Source organism: Opisthocomus hoazin, chromosome 1 (genome assembly GCF_030867145.1).
Source record: "Opisthocomus hoazin isolate bOpiHoa1 chromosome 1, bOpiHoa1.hap1, whole genome shotgun sequence".
NCBI lineage: Eukaryota > Metazoa > Chordata > Aves > Opisthocomiformes > Opisthocomidae > Opisthocomus > Opisthocomus hoazin.
The window spans coordinates 73,765,824-73,787,689 of record NC_134414.1 but is presented as its reverse complement, the minus strand read 5'-3'; the positions used below and the strand labels follow the sequence as shown (position 1 = coordinate 73,787,689).

The following is a 21,866-nucleotide window of genomic DNA, read 5'->3' as shown; positions in this document are numbered from 1 at the left end:
CTGTTGGCTGCAAAGACACTTAGGGAGACCAACCTTGTTATTTTGGAGTCAATACTTTTGAACATTTCCCAAGAAAAAATAATTGGCTGTTATTTTAATGTTTAACCTCTGTCTTAGAGCTCTAGACTCCAGAAGGGTGTGATGCAGAATGGCAGAACTCAGAGGGTTGTCATCGGTGGCGCAGAGTCTAGTTGGAGGTCTGTAGCTAGTGGTGTCCCTCTGGGGTCAGTACTCAACCCAGTCTTATTCAACTTCTTCATCAATGACTTGGATGACGAGCTAGAATGTACCCTCAGCAAGTTTGCTGATGACACAAAATAGGAGGAGTGGTGGATACACCGGAAGGCTGTGCTGCCATTCAGCAAGACCTGGACAGGCCGGAAAGTTGGGCAGAGAGGAACCTGATGAAGTTCAACAAGGGCAAGTGCAGGGTCCTGCACCTGGGAAGGAACAACCCCATGCACCAGTACAGGCTTGGGGCGGACCTGCTGGAGAGCAGCTCTGCAGAGAGGGACCTGGGTGTCCTGGTGGATGACAAGTTGACCATGAGCCAGCAGAATGCCCTCGTTGCCAAGAAAGCAAATGGTATCCTGGGGTGCATTAAGAAGAGTGTGGCCAGCAGACGAGGGAGGTTCTCCTCCCCCTCTACTCTGCCCTAGGGAGGCCCCATCTGGAGTACTCTGTTCTGGGCTCTCCAGTTCAAGAAAAATGAGGCGCTACTGGAGAGAGTCCAGTGGAGGGTTACGGAGATGGTGAGGGGACTGGAGCATCTCTCCTATGAGGACAGGCTGAGAGAGCTGGGCTTGTTTAACCTGAAGAAGAGAAGGCTGAGAGGGGACCTTATTAATGCCTATAAATATCTTAAGGGTGGGTGTCAAGAGGATGGGGCCAGACTCTTTTCAGTAGTGCCCAGCGACAGGAAAAGGGGCAACGGGCACAAAATGAAGCACAGGAAGTTCCGTCTGAACATGAGGAAGAACTTCTTCCCTCTGAGGGTGACGGAGCCCTGGAACAGGCTGCCCAGAGGGGTTGTGGAGTCTCCTTCTCTGGAGATATTCAAGACCCGCCTGGACAAGGTCCTGTGCAGCCTGCTCTAGGTGACCCTGCTTCGGCAGGGGGGTTGGACTAGATGACCCACAGAGGTCCCTTCCATCCCCTACCATTCTGTGATTCTGTGATTCTGTAATGATTCGGTCCAGAAGAGATCGAAAGACAAGTATGTTTTGAAGCACAGACTATACTTTAAATACTTCCACAACAGAGCTGGATTTGGCTATAGAGTGTAGCTGCTGGTAAATTCATGCTAGCAAGATGGGCTGTTGGAACATCACACGGAAACGGATCATTTAAATCTGTGCTTCCTGCTTACACAATTCTACTCTATTTCCCCCAAACCCCCAGTACAATAGCTGAACTATGTCAGTGTTTGGCATGCTTCTTACAGAGCACATAAAAACTGATTTTGATGATTGTGAGAAGTGAGGCCCTTTTGTCACAGTGGTAAACTACCTGGAAGAAATAGTCTGGAAAGGATGAATCCTACCACTTAAAATTTCATAAAGCAGTTTTTGCAAGGCTTCTCTAGTGTCTGACTCTGAGTGTGACTATTGCCAACACTACACCAGGCCAGCTAAGGCTGTGTCTAGCCAAGCCTTTAAAATGTCTGAGGACAGAGGTACTAAGCACTGTTCTAGTGTTGCTCTGCTGTTTCCACACCCTGAACAGAAAATGCTTTTGTTGGTTCATTTGTGCTTTGTAATGCTTCTCCGTCTCGAGCAAGTCCTGTGTACTGGAATTATCTGAGTGAAAACATTGTGCAATTATACAAAATACCATACCTGAAAAGCAACTGGAGATGACCTACCAGTTATTAAGGACTAGTTGCCAACCTTGTCACCTTTCTGCTTTTGCTCCAACATCCACTGGGATCTGGTTTATGCTGGCATGCAGCATGATGTCTGCAAGGCTTCCTCCAGTGCCTGTTGAAGACAATGAAAGTCTCTGAATGTAGTCGCTCACTTTTGGGTTTGGGTTTGTTTTGCTTTTGGAACTACAATGTTAATTATCATTGCTGATACAAGACCAGTAGTCCCAGGTCGTTAAAGCAATCAATCCAACAGGTCAGCTTCTTAAATTCTATCTTTTTTTTCACCTTCCCCTAGGTTGGAAAAATCCACAAGAACGCTGCCCGCAAAAGAGAATACCACGTACTGTTCATGGTGATCACTACAGTTATCTGCTATCTTGTGTGTTGGATTCCCTATGGAGTTATAGCATTACTTGCAACATTTGGTAAGCCAGGTGTGGTGACTCCAGTTGCAAGTGTCATACCTTCCATCCTAGCAAAAAGCAGCACTGTTTGCAATCCCATTATCTACATACTTATGAATAAGCAGGTAAGACATATATAATTTTTTAATTAAGTTTTCTTCAAGGTCTGTCAGGCATTCTTGACCGCTGTGACTACCAGTCCTATAGATGTGTGTTTGTGAGAAGGACATTCAAGACTTGTCCAAACGATATCACTGGAGTCTTGGGGTAGAAGTGTTTGCAGTCAACAATATATTGCTAGATAGGAAGAACAGATAAATGTTTGCTTACTGAGCTTGCTTGTGTTCTTCTGAGGACACACTGGGTATTAATTTGTATGATGCAGAGTTAGTTGCCAAAGGTACTGGCATCTATTAACAAGAAGAATACTCAAACATTGGAGGGGGGGGGATAAAAGAGGGACAAGAAGAGGAAGGGATTTCATGACCTTGAAAATAATGTAAAGGAGGAGACCATTTACAAATACCATTTTCATGACTGATCCCCTTGAATACAAAAGGTCATTGCAATTACAGTTTTTGAGGACTCCTACATCCTTCCTGTTACATTCTCAGTTCACCTACATGCCAAAATAGATAATGAATTTTTTCTCATGAGGACCAAGGCCAATTCTAACACTTCTAAAATGCCTAGATCTAGTTCAGGTCCCTTGTTCCTGAAAATGGCATTTTCAGTACGCAAAAGTGAACTTCGTAATGTTTCTGTGTTTACAACTCTGACTCTAAAGTTTGATAAAGCCAGATCTGGAAGTTGTAAGTGTTTTGCAGTAAGAATTTGGAAAATATGCATAGTTTATGAAAACGCCTTTTTTATTACATTACATGTTAGAGCTTGTTCTCAATTTCCTTTCTTCATTAAGTCCATTACATTATCATAAAGCAAATACACCCCCTTTATTCTTTCTTTCTCAGTGTATGTTGGAGCCTGCCCTTAGTACTTATCAACAGTAGCATTATATTACTGTGGCGCCTAGACAAGGGAAAAATTGAATATAACAACCAAATATATTCCAGTTTTGCCACAGCCTGAGACCATTCTTGGTCTTGTTCGTCTAACATAAAGTTCCTAAACAAGGAATGAATCAGCTTCTGAAGTTTGAGGGAAAGATCTCAGGTAAGCCATGAAACCTCCCTGAAATCAGAAGGAAAAAATACTATTGCCTTGCCCAAGACCAAGGCTTCATTTCCAAAGCCTAGTTTGAGCTGACGTTAAAAAAGACAGAGATCTCCATTTGAAAAGTGTTAATGCTGAAGCAAAATAGTAACATTTTCTCCTTCTCCTTACCTTTTACAATTCTTATGGAAACTCCTCAACAGCAGCATCTGTCTTACTTCTTTGTTCTCTGAGCACCTTGACTGAGGTCCTTGACTTCCATGAGATCATCTGACTGTGCCGTGATCACTGGAGCAGGCTATAACACAGATCGCAAGTACATTTTGGCATTGTCTTTACACACGGAGCACATCCCAGACAGCAAGAGTACGGAAGCCAGGGGAAGCTGGTGACAAGTGGTGTCCCCCAGGGGTCAGTACTGGGCCCAGTCTTGTTTAACTTCTTCATCAACGACCTGGATGAAGAGTTAGAATGTACCCTCAGCAAGTTTGCTGATGACACCAAACTGGGAGGTGTGGTAGATACACCAGAAGGCTGTGCTGCCATTCAGCGTGACCTGGATAGGCTGGAAAGCTGGGCAGAGAGGAACCTGATGAGGTTCAACAAGGGCAAATGCAGGGTCCTGTACCTGGGGAGGAACAACCTCATGCACCAGTACAGGCTTGGGGTGGACCTGCTGGAGAGCAGCTCTGCGGAGAGGGACCTGGGTGTCCTGGTGGACGACAGGTTAACCATGAGCCAGCAGTGTGCCCTGGCTGCCAAGAAAGCCAATGGGATCCTGGGGTGCATTAAGAAGAGTGTGGCCAGCAGGACGAAGGAGGTTCTCCTTCCCCTCTACACTGCCCTGGTGAGGCCTCATCTGGAGTACTGTGTCCAGTTCTGGGCTCCCCAGTTCAAGAAAGATGAAGAGCTACTGGAGAGAGTCCAGCGGAGGGCTACAAGGATGGTGAGGGGACTGGAGCATCTCCCCTACGAGGAGAGGTTGAGGGAACTGGGCTTGTTCAGCCTGAAGAAGAGAAGGCTGCGAGGGGACCTTATAAATGCCTACAAATATCTGAAGGGTGGGTGTCAGGAGGATGGGGCCAAGCTCTTTTCAGTGGTGCCCAGTGACAGGACAAGGGGCAATGGGCACAAACTGAGGCACAGGAAGTTCCGTCTGAACACAAGGAAGAACTTCTTCCCTCTGAGGGTGACGGAGCACTGGCACAGGCTGCCCAGGGAGGTTGTGGAGTCTCCTTCTCTGGAGATATTCAAGACCCGCCTGGACAAGGTCCTGTGCAGCCTGCTGTAGGTGACCCTGCTTCGGCAGGAGGGTTGGACTAGATGACCCACAGAGGTCTCTTCCAACCCCTAGTATTCTGTGATTCTGTGATTCTGTGAAAGATATGGGTCCTAAAACACATTAACTCAGTAAAGAGCCTTGGGTGCATCCATATGTTTCAAGAACGGAATCACATGCACAATTACCTGTGGTGACAACCTGGCATCGACAGATCTACACACAATTAAGGCTGTTTTTATATTCTCAAAGTGCTCCAAGCAGTTATTGAGAACTGTGTACACTGCAGCATCAAAGGCTTGTGAGACAGTCATGCTGCTGTGGGTGTGCTAAGACAAAAAGGAAAGGCTCACTGTTGAGAAAAAGTTGATTAGCAAGAATAAAACCACAGTGCTTGCACATCACAGGAACGTAGCAAGCTGTCTCAAATCACTCCTCCTTGCAGTAGCTGTCTTTTTCAGCTATCAAGGAAATACTTCAGAATGCTTGTTTCTCAGTATGGGGTTTACTGTTGATCTAGTTTATCATCTGTTATAAGGATAGATCAGTGTGGGATGATCTGTCTACAAGGACGAGATCTCTTAGGACAGTTTCGAGGCAAGGTAGGCCATTTCTTAGCAGCAGGAATGGAAAAGGCCATGCAGCAATTCAGGAGCACCATGTGAGGGAACTGGGAACAGTTTCTTAAATATCCTTCTTTCGTCTCCAGTCACACGTGAGACTGATGTATTAGATTTCTCTCTTTGAACACTGAGAATGGTTAATTTGTTTCCCACTGCCTACTATTCCACAGCTGCCACCGTTTAATAAAAAAATGCAAGGGGGCAAAGTCAAATGAGTCTTGGAGGGTGCATCATTAGTTGTCAGCTGGTAGTCGCTGCATGGGTTGGTTTTTTTTCATACTTGAGTTTCTTATTGTTGCATAAATTAAGACAAAAATCACTCCTGAAAAGGATCTCAGTCAGATCTTGGGTAAATACTTTTCACTATAATAAAACCAAAATAATAGCTGATGCCTAGCATTAATCCTCTGCTCTCATCTGCTGTGCCACTGTGTGTTAGCAGTAAAGAACTTTACTTTTATCTGACACTGAGGAATGAGTTTCACTCAAAAAGTGTGAAACACATCCCACTTGGTTCCCTCTGCTCCCCTTCCTTTCAGAACATGGATAGTAACACCCTCATCCGATGCGTCACTGCGTTCACAGCACCTGAACTGCTCTATAGTTGTTCTCATTCTTTTTCATAAATTTAACACTTCAGGAAAAGCTGTTTTCTTTCTGGCACTCAGCTCTTCTGGGCTTCATGTTTAGCTGAGAATTGTCACAAGAGGCTGGTGCCTCCCAACGCAGAAATTACCTGGCCTGCATTTTTCACATACCTCTTTTTTCAGATGCAAGATGCCTCAGAAGGCTATTAACTCCTGCACCTTGTAAATACATGGAGAAAATATGGCTTAATTTTTAGTTCTCTGTGCATAAGCTAACCTTTTTGCTTTGGGACTTACCCTGCAGATTGCAAAATGCCGTTGCTTGACTGCAGCTGTGGTGTTAGCTTCCAGCTATCATAAATCAGCGTGGAATATCATGCAGCCATCAGCCTCTGAGTCAGCCTTAAAACTCATCCTGCAGAGCACACCTTTAAATTAACTCTCAAGCAGACTGAGTCACTTTCATGGTCCAGGACTCCCAGAGAAAAAGTTTTGTCTGCTGTTGCCTTCTGCACTGACCTGAGGCGATAAAACGCTGGGGAAAATGGTGAATTTCTTTCCAGTCGCAGAGACTCTCTCAGGCAGGGCAGCATGGGACACATCGCTCTCCTCCTTCCTCTGCTCTTCTCCTGGACGAGAGAGATGCACCATTTAAGCTGGACTGTTGCTGGGCTGATAACATCACGCCGGGGAAGATTTGGAGCTTTGTCGACAAAGCTGTTAAAGCACTAAACTGCCTGAGATCAAAATTGTGTTTGTGGGGAAGCTGGAGGAGACAGTGGAGAAGTTCCCCTGTCCTCTTGCTATGGATAGCTCTTTTGCCCCTTGACGACAAGGTGCGTGCCTAGGGCAGCCCTCCACAAAGGGTATGCCCCAGAAAAGGCAGCACGCAGCCAAGCACTGCGCCGGCTGGGCTGGCACTGCTGCCTCCAGCTGCTGGAGTGAGATGGGCAGGGTCAGCATGCTTAGGCTTTCAGTGCGCCCGTCCTTCATAGTTACACAGTTAATGTAGCAATGCAGATTTTCTGTTTCATCTTCTCATATCTCTCTTCGAATCTTTTGTTCCCATCACAGCTCCCTGTCAAGTTTGCATTGTCTCTCTTCAAACTTCCACCCATGCAGCCACCCCAAACAGATTTTTAATGACAGCTTCAACTACCTCCCCTTCGCTGCGACGTTGCTGACAGAAACCTGCTCTTTCCCAGTTTACGTGCAAGCAGGTATTAAGCATTCACCCAAGAGACATAGAGCTTCCCTGTATCTATGGGCTTGCTGTTGAGGAGATGATTTGTGGGGTCATCTTGCTTTCATGTTTTCCACAGAAGGCACAGGAACCCCAACATGGAAGGGCTTTCTGGCTGGTGTGACTGTACCTGAGGACATACTGCACAGAGATTCAGGGATCATTAGCTGGATAACATAATGGTGTGGCAGCTTTTGAGGTTAACCTTCTCTTAGTATCAGAAGTTCATTTTTTATTGATACAGAAGTCCAAATGTGAATAATGAGTTGTCATGGTTTAACCAGGACGTGAGTGTTCAAGAGGGTATGGTTATGGATGAGATGCAGTAAGACTGAATGAATCTGCACTCGCTATTTCACGTAATTTCAAGTTAGTCCTTGGAGAAAACAGGAATTTGCTGCATTGCTACGGACAGCCAAATTTAAGTCAAATTAAACCTGCATCATTCAAACACCTGCAGAACCAATCACTTGGAAACCACTGATCAGATTAGAAGTCGTGACCTTTGTTGATGTAAAATAGCCTTGCTCCACTGCAGCTCAGGGGCTTCCAACTAATTACTTCCACACATTTAGTCGCTCAGGTAGCGCACCTAAGGCTCCCTGGACTACTGAAACGCAGGCCAGCACATCTAATACTGTTTTGCATATTACAATTGGGAAAAAAGCCCACCCAAACCCTGTGATCAGCCATGTGCTAGTTCTGGTGTCAGAAAGTGCCTCTGAGCAAAAGTAAGGAGGGAGAGTGTGAGGGAAGGGATGTATTAGATATGAGTGAAAGTCCCTGCTTAGTGGTTTGATTTCTACTCTCTGTCTTCTTGTATTAAAATCATTGCCTTTTTAAAAATAGAAGCTGACCCTGTCATTTTCCCCAAGGATTTGGAGAAGTGATGCTGAAAACAACATGCACACTTACTTGAAAATAATTAATACTGTAACCTTTCAAAATTTATCATGTATTGGGGGGGAGGGGCTGGGTGAGGGAGAAGTTAAGTAGAAAGAATGAACAAGCTAAGGCAACTACAAAGACTTTTCTTTTTTCCGTCTTGAAAATGAGATTCGAATAATAATAATGTAATTAAAAGTGCTCCTCAACGAGACCTGGACCCAGCGTGTGCAACTGTGCTTCTCACGAGCGAGCACTTCCTCAGGCACAGAGCCCTGCTGCTGTAGTGGGACTGCTCACACATTGAATTGTCTTCGGGTTCATCTTCACTGCTCATGTACACGAGGTAAAGCAGCCGCCTGGGCCCAAGCTGAGAGCCGCTACAGAAAGGCTGTGAAGAAGCAGGGGAGCATTGTTGGGGTCTGACGTGCAATAAGCAGGAGTTAACCCAGCAGGGATGTGGAGTTTCCCCAGCAGGTTAGAACTGTGAAGAAAAGGAAAGGCGTTTTCATGTTGTTTTGCTACATTAGGATGCCTGATAGCACACCAGCCGCAGAGCTGGTGCTGACACCGATCACCAGTCGGACACCTCCCAGGCATGCTGAGGCTGCGGTGGTCCCCAGGAAGCTGTGCCACCACCGCCAGTGCCACCTCTCACCAAGCGGGTCACTGCCCAGGCCAGCCCCCTCTGCCAGGGCCTTCACGGAGCCTCCCTGCTGCCGGACGAGGATCCAGGAGCCCTTCCTTCTTTAGTGATAATCTCTCTGCGCCTCATATACCCAGTTTTCTAACAAGCCTTTTCAGTCCTTCGTGATCTTACTTTATGCACTAAGCAGGCAGAAATGCATATGCACTTTGGGAAACAGAGTTGCACATGGTAGTCATAAAAAAAGAAGAACCTCAGCACTTCCCAACTGGCTATGTAACAGCTGTATTTTCACAGTCAATTTTCATGTGGTATTGTGTGATTTTCAGTATTTTCACAGAAGGTAATATTTCATTTTTAAAACTGCAGGAATATGTGGATAAATTGATGCTGTTTTTTCTTTTTTAAAAAAGCTGTTCATTTTCCCACTTGCAAAACTAAGATATTTTAGCTGCATGAGGACACAAAACTACAGCTCTGGGTAGACAGTATATAATGCAGGTACAATTGTGTCAAGCCTCATTTTATGCACCAGTTGTGACACACCTATTAAGTCCTGAAAAGAGACCCTGCTTGTTTAGTTCATGCCCTCCTAGAGGTTCGCGGGCTTACCATAAAATTTATTATCGTAAGTTCTTAGAATTGTTCATTAAAACGCATATATATGTTAATACTCATGATCTGTTCTTTCATCTCTTCTCTTCACTGCTATCTGGGCTGACTTTGAGTAAATAATAGTCAATATAAAGAAGTGATGCTGCATTACCTTCTCAGTCATCCGGAAGCGGTGAGATTTTTTTGTCCAAATAGAATTGCACACCCGAGCTCTTAAGCTGAAAATGAACCAAGCCAAAATGATCTCTTAGTGCAGAATACTCCACACTAAGTACAATGCCATAGTACAGTTCAGAAGTGTTTTGACTTTATTTCTCTCCCAACATGCAGTGTTATGACTTTTTAAAAGTTGAGGGACAAAGAGAAGAAAGGTCTCAAGGGCACCTTTGCTGCTGTCATAAAGTATAACTGCATTTCACAGACAGAGTTCAAAATTACTTCAGGAATTTCTCTTGAAGCTCATGACGAAAAGATCAGTTCAGGCAAATAATCTGGGCATTTAACTAGGGTCCCAAGCAGCCCCAGCCAGCCTTCGTGCTGCCCCAGGATGCATCCTTGGAACAACCTGGCTGAGTATGTTTACATGAGCTCAGCCTTGTCCTGCCTGCCGTGTGGATGCTCTCTGGGGGCTGGACTGGCTTCAACATCACAGAAGGGTTTAGGACTGGCTTCTTTAAACCCAGGGCAAAAGCAGGAAGTAGGCAGCCAGGCCACTTCTCATGCAAGCAAAATGTTAAATAAAAGTGGACACTAATACACCTGAATGAACGAAACCAAAGGATATCCACATGTGTTTTGGACTATATAATGGCTGGCCACTTATTCCTAGGGAATGCAGTAATGGAAAAGAAATACAGTTAAAACATCTTCCTTTCTGGAAAACGCAGAAAGTCAACGGCAGCAATATCTCTTTACTTTATCTATGATTTTAAACAGCATCTGATATGTTGATGTATCTTCCTATATTGCTCTTTTCATAGTACTGGAGAAACATGGGGCTTCACAGAAGTGGGAAGAGACCTCCACATTAGAGGAGGGAAATGAATGAACCAGAACACGTAGGGGAAAATGCAAGAAGTACAGTTTTTAGCACAGATAATGGGATTCTTTTGTAGTCCATATCCACCCTGCAAAAGAAAACAGGCATTTCTGAAAGAAGAAGAAAAGAGAAGACTCCAAAGAGAGTGAAGCTGAAGTCAAATTTGAAGTGACAAGTAGTAATTTGGAGGAGTGGCTCATACACCAGAAGTCTGGAGAGTTGGGCGCAGAAGAACCTCATGAAGTTCAACAAGGCCTCCTTCACTTGGGGAGGAATAACCCCATACACCAGTGCAGGGTTGGGGCGGACCTGCTGGAGAGCAGCTCTGTGGAGAGGGACCTGGGTGTCCTGGTGGATGGCAGGTTGACCATGAGCCAGCAGTGTGCCCTTGTTGCCAAGAAAGCCAATGGAATCCTGGGGTGCATTAAGAAGAGTGTGGCCAGCAGACGAGGGAGGTTCTCCTTCCCCTCTACTCTGTGCTAGTGAGGCCCCATCTGGATTACTCTGTCCAGTTCTGGGCTCCCCACTTCAAGAAAGATGAGGAGCTACTGGAGAGAGTCCAGCAGAGGGCTACAAAAATGATTAGGAGCCTGGAGTATCTCTCCTACGAGGAAAGGCTGAGGGAGCTGGGCTTGTTTAACCTGAAGAAGAGAAGGCTGAGAGGGGACCTTATAAATGCTTATAAATATCTGAAGGGTGGGTGTCAGGAGGATGGGGCCAAGCTCTTTTCAGTAGTGCCCAGTGACAGGACAAGGGGCAATGGGCACAAACTGAAGCATAGGAAGTTCCGTCTGAACATGAGGAAGAACTTCTTCCCTCTGAGGGTGACGGAGCACTGGAACAGGCTGCCCAGGGAGGTTGTGGAGTCTCCTTCTCTGGAGATATTCAAGACCCGCCTGGACAAGGTCCTGTGCAGCCTGCTGTAGGTGACCCTGCTTCGGCAGGGGGTTGGACTAGGTGATCTGCAGACATCTCTTCCAACCGCTACCATTCTGTGATTCTGTGATTCTGTGATACAGAGAGAGGATCCCTCAAGGGTCTGTACTAGGACCAGTACTATTTGATATCTTCATCAAAGACATAGGGGCTTGAGTGCACCTTCAGATGACACCAAACTGACTGTGGCCATTGATGTGCTTGAGGGAGGGAATGCCATCCAGAGGGAGCTTGAAAGGCTTGAGGAGCAGGCCTGTGCGAATGTTATGAATATCAACAAGGTTAAGTGTAAGGTTCTGCACCTGGGTAGGGACCAATACCAGTATCAATCAGAATGGGGAATAAATGGATTAAGTGAAGTGAATGGATTAAATGGATTAAATGGATTAAGTCCTGTGGATAAGGACTTTAGGGTACTGGTGGATGAAAAGATGGACATGAGCTGGCAATGTGCGCTCACAGCCCAGAAGGCCAGCGGTATCCTGGGCTGCATAACACAAATTGTGGCCAGCAGGGCAAAGGAGGTGATTCTGCCCCTCTGCTCTGCTGTAGTGAGACCCCACCTGGAGTCCTGCGCCCAGCTCTGGGGTCCCCAGTACAAGAAGGACATGGACTAGTTACAGCAGATCCAGAAGGCGGCCACAAAAAATGATCAGAGGGCTGAAACGCCTCTCCTGTGAAGAAGGGCTGAGAAAGTTGGGGCTGTTCAGCCTGGAGAAGAGAAGGCTCCAGGGTGACCTTGTTATGGCCTTTCAGTATATAAAGGGGGCTTATAAGAAAGACGGATAGACGCTTTTTACCAGGACTTGTAGTGACAGGACAAGGGGCAATAATTTTAAACTGAAAGAAGTTAGATTTATATTGGATGTAAGGAAGAAATTTTTCACAGTGAGGGTGGTGAGAACTGGAACAGCTCACCCAGAGAAGTTGTGGATGCCCTGTCATTGGAATTGTTTAATGCTAGGTTGGATGGGGCTTTGAGCAACATGATCTAGTGCAAGATGTCCCTGGCTATGGCAGGGGAATTGGACTAGATGATCTTTAAAGGTCCCTTCCAACCCAAGCCATTCTGTGACACAGAAAGTAATCTTGTCATACAACAGACTTATTAGGTCTTTTCTTGTGTCTTCCATATATTCTGTAAGCCTGGATGACTAACCTGTTTCTTCAGAGGTTTAAGTGATCAGTGTCCTTTGAATCAGCTCCTAGGCATGATGCAGGTAAACATTTTGTTGTATTTGGATGAGTCAACTTTCAAAACAAAAATACAGTTGAATCTCAAGAGGTCACAGCCACCCTAGTGCATTTTCATTGAGATTAGCTTAAAAAAGAGGGTCCATTGCCCCAGCTGTTTCCCAACAACCTTGCAGGTGGTACTGTTCAACAGAAAGGGTCATAGTCACACTTACCTTAGCAGAGATAGGGAAATCAGAGTTAACTGCAGTGATTGAATTACAGGAGATTAACATTGCTACCTGTTTGAGGGCTAGCAGGGTAATATCTGTAGGAAAAAATTTGACCTCTAAAATCATTGTCACTGTCCAAAAAGCAATAAAACAACAAGCTCTTAAGGATTCAAAGAATTTGTAGGGTTACATATCTCAACTTTTCTCCAATACAGGGAAAAGAGCTTCAGTCAAATTGTTTGCACTTGCCTATGGTGATCAGCCAATAGTTGTGCTGGGAGCTTCAGGACACCATTTACAATCAGCTCTTTTTCATACACTTCCACCTGTAACATTAAACCAGCAGGGCAGACTGAGAGATATATGGAAGTGTCCATTATCCAATGATTACTACAGAAGCAAGGATTGTTGTATATTAACAGCTAAACAAAAGGTGTTGGGATTCTTATAAGCAAGGCCATTTGGTATCCTGTTTGGTCTTGCAAGTATACACCAGCAGAAACCCAACCAAAGCAGTATTTCTTTTCTGTCTTCACATGTGTCCTCAAGGGAGAGCATGGATGGTCAAGAGCTCAGTCAGTGCTAAGAGAAATGCAGGGAAAATGGATAAGGTATTAGTGACTGTGCTGTTTCTCACTTGCCATTTCTTCCACGTGAGCTAGAAGCTGGGTGTAAGCACTTGGCATTTTGGTATCTTTTTCTGAACTGATTTCCACGTTCAGTGTGGATAGTTAAGGTCTTGCAAAGGCATACAGGATCTACAGGTAGACTGAATTTGTGCTGCTCTTCGAAATAGCACTGCCAAGCCATGCTGAACGGATGTTACAGGACCTTCTATTGCAGTGGTCTCACCTGCAACGCCAGGTCAGGGATCAGTCTGAATTTTAGCCCACACCTTGGTCTGGCTAAGGTCAAGCATCAGTGTAGCCTCAGAATTCCCTGTTTTAATTCTAATGCTTCTGCTTTTCTATAATATGTCCACATTTTACAGGTAGGTCTCCAGCTATGTATTCGCTGCAACTTACCATTTCAAGGCTGAATGCAGGCATAGGTCAGCTGAAGAAAGCACAATCTCTAATGCAATGCAACACAGTATACAAATAAAGAATTTATTTGCTTTATGATGACAATCAAATTCAACAGATGAAAAAGATTTGAAAAAGTGCAACCTTGGACATAATAGAATCTCTCATTTTCCTATCCTGTTCAATCACTGAATAATCCCTAGTGATGTTGCAGGGGCATAATACTGAAATCTTATCCAGAGCAGGATGATTTTGTACATTTTGTGTCAGCTGACATTACTTCTCAAGAATTTTACTTTTTCTACCAAGTATATCTTTGCAGTCATGTATCCAGCTAACAATTCAAACAACAATCATTTCAGGTTAGGTGGATGGAGAGAAAAACAAAATGAGATTTCCTAGTCAGATAGTATTTTTTGGCATTTATGTAACCGCCTCTAAACACATATTGTTAATGGATTTAATCCTCAGCATCCTTGAAGAGCAGATAATTATCATCATCTTAGTGTTACAGCAGGAGAAATTTGAGGATCAAGGATTAGATTACTGCTTAAAACCTCATGAACTTGCATGGCAAGTCTAATTCAAATCCATAGAACTTTATTTTATGATTTAATCATGATGACCTTCTTCCTTCAGAGCGAAGAAGCTCTTGTACTCAAGGAATAATGGTTGCCACAGTATGGAAAACACAACATGAAACTATACTGGAGCTGTGATTTATTAGAATAAATCCCTTTTCATTATAAACTGTCTCACTTAATGCAACTCTGAAATCTGACAGTGTCCATATGAAAACAAATGTGAGGTTCCTTGTCATTTGAAGGTCAAGGTGTTTGCAGAGCTTTGTTCCTCTGATGTTTAGTATAGTAACTGCTCTCAAACTAAATTTAGTTGTAGCAAGTTTATAAACGTTTAGTCCTGATTTACTTAAAGAGCCTTTCTTCTTTGGTGGTTGTCTTCTCTTCTTGCTGGGACACCTCAAAGAGATGACCTTCTGTCTCCATATTTTTAGGCTGAACTAGTTTAGTTCTTTTCATTTCCTCCCGTGACCTAGGCTTTGCTGCTCTCTTCTCCCTGGTATTCAGTGACAGGATGTGTGGGAACAGTTCAAAGCTCCACAAGGGGAGGATCAGACTAGATGTTAGGAAACATTTCTTCACTGAGTGGTCAAACGCTGGAACAAGCTTCCTGGAGAGGTGATTGATGCCACATGCCTGTCAGTGTTTAAAAGGCGTTTACACAATGCCTTTAATAATATGCTTTAACTTTTGGTCAGCCCTGAATTGGTCAGGCCGTTGGACTAACTGATCATTGTAGGTCCCTTCCAACTGGAACTATTCAATTCTATCCTATCCTGCTGATGTAAAATCTAAATACAATTGCAAACATCTTTAGTACTGCTGCTTGGTATACAGAATCTCATGGTCAGAAGTAGTGCTCTTGATACTGTGCAAATGCTTGTGACCAGTTGCCATCATTAATGTGCAGTCATAGCAAAAGCAGTCCTACCAAGGTCCTATCTTTCATTAGTTGCATTCCCTTGCTTTGTTGGCAATCGGCCACTCTTGGGGCACGGGCATGCAGTGGCAAAAGCAACACTCTGGTGAGTGACATTGGCTTCATAGTGCTTTACTCTTCTGTTTTTCCCTTGTAATAACTCTTCTAGGTTTCTGAAATTATGAAAAATTCAAATGAGAAAACAGTTATTCAAATTATAACCCTTTTGGTAGTCATGCTTGGGACTGTGCATTTCATCTGGCAAACAACTTAGGAGTTCATTGGATGTTAGAAGAGGACCAACACTTCAGTGCATTGGGAGCTATTTCTTGGTTTTGTCTTGTTTGCAGTGCTTAACTTTGTTGATTATTGTTATCTTCAGAACCTGAACTGACAAGAACATCAGCTTCCCAGTGACTTCTTAAATCCCTTTATTCTGTCCAAATTAGGACCAGGTTTTCAGAAATGGGTGTATAGAAATGCACAGGGATCCATTATATAGGGTACAACTATTATATACTGAGTACTTTATGGGTGACCCTGCTTCAGATGTAATATTTTATGCCTTTAGGGGAAATACTCGAGACCTTACAAATCACCCAGGGCTTTTTAACACTTCTGTGTATGCTGGCTTTAGGCCAATAGGAATGCATTACAAGTAGGATTCAAAGGTTAACCAGAAATGTATACAACTTGCCTTCCTTTTCACCTTCACTGCCTTCTCTTTCGGTGATGATCAACACCACAATCAAGGGATTTCTATGTGAGTTATAAAACAAAAACCAGGCAATTTTGTAACTTGTTGGGCAGTTTCCCATTAAAGCATTTTCTCAGTGCAAAATATGGTTTCTGCAAAATTAGAAGCTGTTAATTTTGCCAGTATTATTTTCAGCGGGTGAAAAAATAAGGACCAAACATCCCATTTCTGTCCAGATCTCCATGCCTAAGCCTCTACACCTTGATTCCTGTAAAATGTATCTTTAGTGAATAGCACTGTTCCTTCACCCATGCAGATCAAACTCCCTGACCAGACTGCATCCCCCATGCACCAGCACAGGAAGAGTGGTGGCTCAGCTAGGGGAGGACATGCAGTGAAGTGTAGCCCAGCCCAGAGATCTGGCATAATGAAGCTGAACTGCAAGTCCCTGAAGACATCTACCTCTAATTGGATATTTTGACAGTCCGAGGTTTTGTCTGGAATTTTTTGATAATTTGTTTTGGTTTTGTCCAAGAGAAGAAAGAAATTGTAGAAGAATTAAAAATTACCTCACAACAGAAATTCTGACTTCTCAACCCATTTGGTTCTGTTGTTACATTACTTACACATAAAACCAAACAACTGCTTCCAAAACACAGTCACAAATCAAACCACCCTCAGTAATTTCTAATTCTCTCTTGCGTAAAATCAATACCTAATTGGCTGCAAACCAAGATAAGATAAAAAAAATAGAAAGACTTGGTTCCCATCCCTTATACCCACCACTTACCACACTGCAGCTCTCATTGCCTGAAAAAAAGTGTGAGCTCTGTTACAAGAGCCCTCATCCAGCAGCAGGATGCATATCTGGTCATTAAAAGGTTCTTCCAGCACAGCCATATCAGAGCACCTCCAGTACATCATTCACGGCAACTGATGGAAAGGTCGTTTTGAACAACAGAAGCCGTAGCAACAGGGCAGATGGTATGGGAATCTGGGGGAAGGGAGGGCTCATAAGAACCAGTGTTTTAGCCAGAGAGAGAATGAAGGATAGTGCTGAGGAAGCCTCAGTAGATAAAATGCCCAAGACCTGCTGAAGTTTGTGTGTGTTTGTGAGTGTTAGCAGAAGGTAAGACAGTGACCCACCCTCAAGCAAAAACACCCTGAGTAATTCATAAGGGAAGGTAGCCAATGATATGTTACTCCAGAAATAACCTCATGAAAATAAGGCTTTGGATTTCCTTGTGCAGTGTTCCTGGTCTTAGGCTAAGTGAAACTCTCTAATGAACATCTGGAAGAACTGTTTTCCCTATGCATACATTACACACATAGCCAAGGATAGGGAGCTCATAGCCCACAGCAAAAAAGAACATAATAAGATCACGTTTCTGCAAGTATTTATTAATGTACTTTAGTCATAGTGAAATTGGGGCAGGAATATATCAACATAAACCCGTCACAGTCAGCTGGACTCTTATTTTAATGGGGCTTGTGGGCTGATCCAGAGTCCATAGGTGAAGAACTGAAAATACAAGAAGAAACTGGGTAGGCAGAACAGCATATTGAACTATGACTAAACAAACACATACATTTTTCAAGTGTCAAAATACTTCTCGTTCTTATGATTTGAACTTTCAGTAAAATGGAAGTGATTTCAAAATGATCTGGAATCACTCATCCCATATTACAGTAGTAATAGACCCTTCATTTCTTCTCCTGAAGTAAAATGTTACTGTAGGGAATGGTAAATTTGCTGCTGCCTCTGTCAATCAGGATCCATCAATCACATTGCAAAGCTCAAAACAATTCTGACTTAATGAAATGGGAATAGGAAATAGAGGCAGGATCTATTTTGTTGCTATTCCCTAAAGTTCTTTGCCTGTTCTTATTCATCACATTGCTTTAGGAAACTCCTATTTCTTCAGTTTCTTTTAGGTAGGAGGAATTAACTTCATACATTCCACCATTTTCTATATTGTATGGGTTTTAGTAGCTGTATTTAAAGCCATGGAAGAGTACGTGTAAGATAAATATGACAATTTGTCTTTTTTCCCCTGCAATGATAAACCCTGCTAAGAGCAATAGTGCTCTCTTAAACCAATATGTATTGAAGACGTAGTAGCACTATTAATATTGTGCTTTGGTGTACACCACCAACCCCTTTGAAATTCACCAGCCATGCTGGTTACATTGATGTACAGATAAAGAAAAGTTTCTTTCCGTTTGCTTCCTCTAACAAAATCACTGTCCCCAGTTTATGATTCCTGCAGCTTTGATCTCTGATTTTGTTCACTTTATATGAGAACCTATTTCATGAGGACTTACCCAAAAAGAGTACTTTTAAGTGATCAAGGATTATCTGTAGTATGCTGCAGCCAAGAAAATAAGGTAATATTTCTCAGACATTAGTATGTGCTCTTTTGTTTCTGCCTTCCCTGCTCTTCTACTGCAGAACAACTTTGTTAGTGTTATTTTGGTAACAGCTTAGTGATTTGTTTTCTTCTCATCTCTGACTGTTCTTGGGATGCTCCAGCTGCTCATTAAAATGCCTAATGGCTTGATAGCTACATTCAGCCCCGTGCATTTGTAAAGCCTAAATTAAGTCCATCGGATAGCTTGTAATTTCATTTGTATAGAAGAAAACAAGCACTGAAAGCAACTGAAAAACAACCCAACACCTCCAGAGAGGAATATTGCTAGGGAAGAAAAAGAATGTTGCTTGATCCAGTAGGAAGCTTCAGTAAATCCTCCTGTCCTCTCTTCTGAAAAAGCAGGCTCAGAAACAGGCCCAGGGCAGAACTTTGCCCACCTTGCCTTCCTGATCATCTACCCATACATCTGTCCTCCTTGTGCTCAGGATATAGCACCGTATATAAGCCTCCTGGCTCACACACCTTATAGGCAGCAAGGCTGGGCCTAAAGGTAGACCTCAGGCACTTTTAGCTTGCGCAAGAGACACATCTTAGGTTTCTTGCCTTAACTTGCCAAAAATTATTCCTGCTGTCCCTGTCTTACTCCAAGGTGTAGATACTTTGGATCAGGAACGCCACCTAGCCTACAAAACATCAAGCCTACAAAACATCAGACAACTCACAAGTCATGAGCTTCTAGCCTCTTGAAGCACATTCATGTTATGCTTCCTTGAACTGCTGCAAGAATGACTAAACTATGCTTAAAAGACAAAAACAGTCCTCTAGTTTTATAGAAAACAATCCAGAAACTGCTAAAACTTTTCTGTTCCCCCCCCCCCCCCCCCCGGACCTCACCTGCACAGGAGACATACCTGCTACCCATGGTTGCAACAGTGCTGGACACAGCCAGCACTAAGGGTGGAAAAACCCTGCTGTTCAGAAGGCGGGCCAGCCAAGTGCTTTAATCGGGAAGCTCAGTTGCAGTCAGAGGACTGTCTGGGAGCAAGGCAATTAACAGCAGCTGACACAGCCTGCAGTCAGCACTGGTAGCAATTTTCCCCTCTGACTGCTTCCATAAAATCAAGGCAGCTGTGATATCTACTGCCTGCCCTCCTGAACCCCTCGGGGTTTCTGGAGTACTCTCACAAGCTTATAAGGAGTTGTTGCTACAGTAATTATCCCTTATCTGTCAGCATCCTGTAACCAAGAGGGTATCTGATTCCTTTTTGTCTATGTTCAGAAACAGGTCACTGGAGGAAATGAGTTTTCTTATTTCAGTTATCATACAGATTACCATAAACACACAGAGGAGGTTGTTCAGAGTGTAGCAATGTAACCCCACAACTCTGCTGATATTAGTCTTCTCTCAGTTTAATTTGTGGGATTCATGTGTTTACGAAGAAGCTGGGCCGCACCAGAAGTTAATTAACGTTCATAACTCTACCTTAGTTCTTTACTTTGAGATCACATCCCACTACACTAAACCTGACAGCAGCAAGCTGAACACCAACAGATGAGTTAGGTTCCTCTCCAAATGTGCAGAAAAAAATGAGAACCCAAACAGCCAAAACCAATTAAGTTAGTATTAAGAAAAAGCAGCAGCTCTGCCTTTGCATCTGGTATGGTAGATATTTCTAGCTGTTTCTTTCTCCTTCCTTGCTGTGCTGCATCATTCCTCGTCTCTCCCCCTTCCTTCCCCTGGAGCTCTTTCTTTACTTTTATCGTTTTTAAAAATCCAGCAATCTCACCAGCAATGGCTCCTGCTGTGATTTGTCACAACCTACTATGCTGGCATTTCTCTGGTGGCTACTCTGGCTCCAGGGAAAAAACCCACCATATTACTGCATTATAGTTAGTTCCCTGTCATTTTAATTTATTCAGTGAGCACTTCTGTCAAACTTAATAAGCATTTTCTTCAATATTAGCATATTTTTTGGAAAAAGAAATAACAGGGCAAGCACTTCTAACTTGCCTTGGGTATGAAGGCATGAAGCTCAGGCGTCAGGCTGTACTTAACTTCCACTAAAGTGTAGTACTTTCTTTGAAGTGCTCTATCTGGAGTAACTTACTACTGTAAGAAAGTAGAATCTAAATATTAAAACCAAGCAACAATAGATGTATGGAGTGGACATAGGTAGATTTTGGGGTACAGCAGATAAAGCCATGCTATTCTGATGAAACAATCAAATTATCCACTTGTCACCTTGGAAAGATGAAGGTGCTAGGAGAGCTAAAATGAAGTCCAACCAAACTACGAGTGTTGGTGCACTAACGTTCATACTGATTGATGAAGTAGCCCCACAATAAGCCACTGTTTAATCATCACTGCAAGTGCATTTTCCTGCAGAAGAAGGTGGCGGGTGTGACTATAGCAAAAGACTAGCTCCTCCCTAGCCTGTCTAGCTGTCCTTCAACAGGTTCATGCTGCAGTCAAGATGGCAAGCTGGAGCAATCATCCTGAGACACATCTTTCAGTCAGATCACAACAGGCAAGCTAATAATGCAGATGAACAGACCGCAATGCCTGTATGGAGTTCAACCTGCAAGAGAACTATGCCCCTCAGAGCTGCTCAAGTGAAACAGCTGACTTCTATGAATAAAAATATAAAAGATATCTCCTTCAAAGGCATATTGTTCAGAAAGGGGTGGTCCAATTTTGGGAATAAACCTGAAAATGAGTTGCTTCCAAGGCTCCCTGAGATACTATCAGAAAGGTAACGTCACACCTCCTACAGCTGTCGCTGCTAAAGAACAGGGAGTACAGGGATGTTCTCTGTACCCAGCGTTCATGGGTTTCAGCCTACCGCTGAGATACTGGTTTGTATGCAGTGAGACAAGAATGTCCTCTTCCATGTCTTAGACAATGAGGTTTACTGAACATTTTATCATATGGAAGACAGTGATCATGTTCTGTTGTTGTTTTTTTTAAATGAAAAAAGCAGAGTAAAAGCAAAGTTGATGGATTTGAAAAGCATCAATTAGTTGCTTCGTTCGTGCATCCCAGCACTCACTTTATCCCCTAGTGTAGCTCATAGTTCGGAGTTTTCTGAGAGGTGTTACTTGCATATCGTGACACATAGCAATTATCCCCTCAACACTGCCTGCCAGGAGGTGGTGTAATACACAGGATGAGCTGCCTGATTACTGGCTGCTAGGAGTTTATGTGATGGCAATCCAACTTCTATAATTCCACTAAGTGTAACTAGCTTTATTGTCGGCATGAACTCACAGTGACTCCCTGGGAGGAAAACGGTGACTGGCACCTCGGCTGGCCCAACTCCAGCCATGGCGTCATTCAAAGACTACCAAAATCAGCAGAATGCCCCACATTTAATGGGTAAAAGTAGACTTGTAGTGGTTAAATTATATGGTGTTTCATCACAGACTGAATGACAAGTTACAATTTCCCTTTGGTAAGTTGTTTTTCATTTTAATTAATAATTGATGAAAAAATCTGTTCTTATTCTTTAAGACATGACTCCGGATTCCTCGAATGGGTGGCACAGCCATTTAGCTGAAGTTTAGCAGCA

At 43.5% G+C, this 21,866-nt stretch overlaps 1 protein-coding gene across 1 annotated transcript in view; it reads left to right on the top strand.

The window, feature by feature from the left end:
* The window catches only part of LOC142361895 (pinopsin-like), an 87,219-nt gene that overhangs the window by 56,142 nt on the left and 9,211 nt on the right, over positions 1 to 21,866 (top strand). Inside the window, exon 3 of the mRNA XM_075425836.1 lies at positions 2,163 to 2,396. Within this exon, the coding sequence (XP_075281951.1) occupies positions 2,163 to 2,396 (234 nt within the window). The remainder of the gene's footprint in view (positions 1 to 2,162; positions 2,397 to 21,866) is intronic.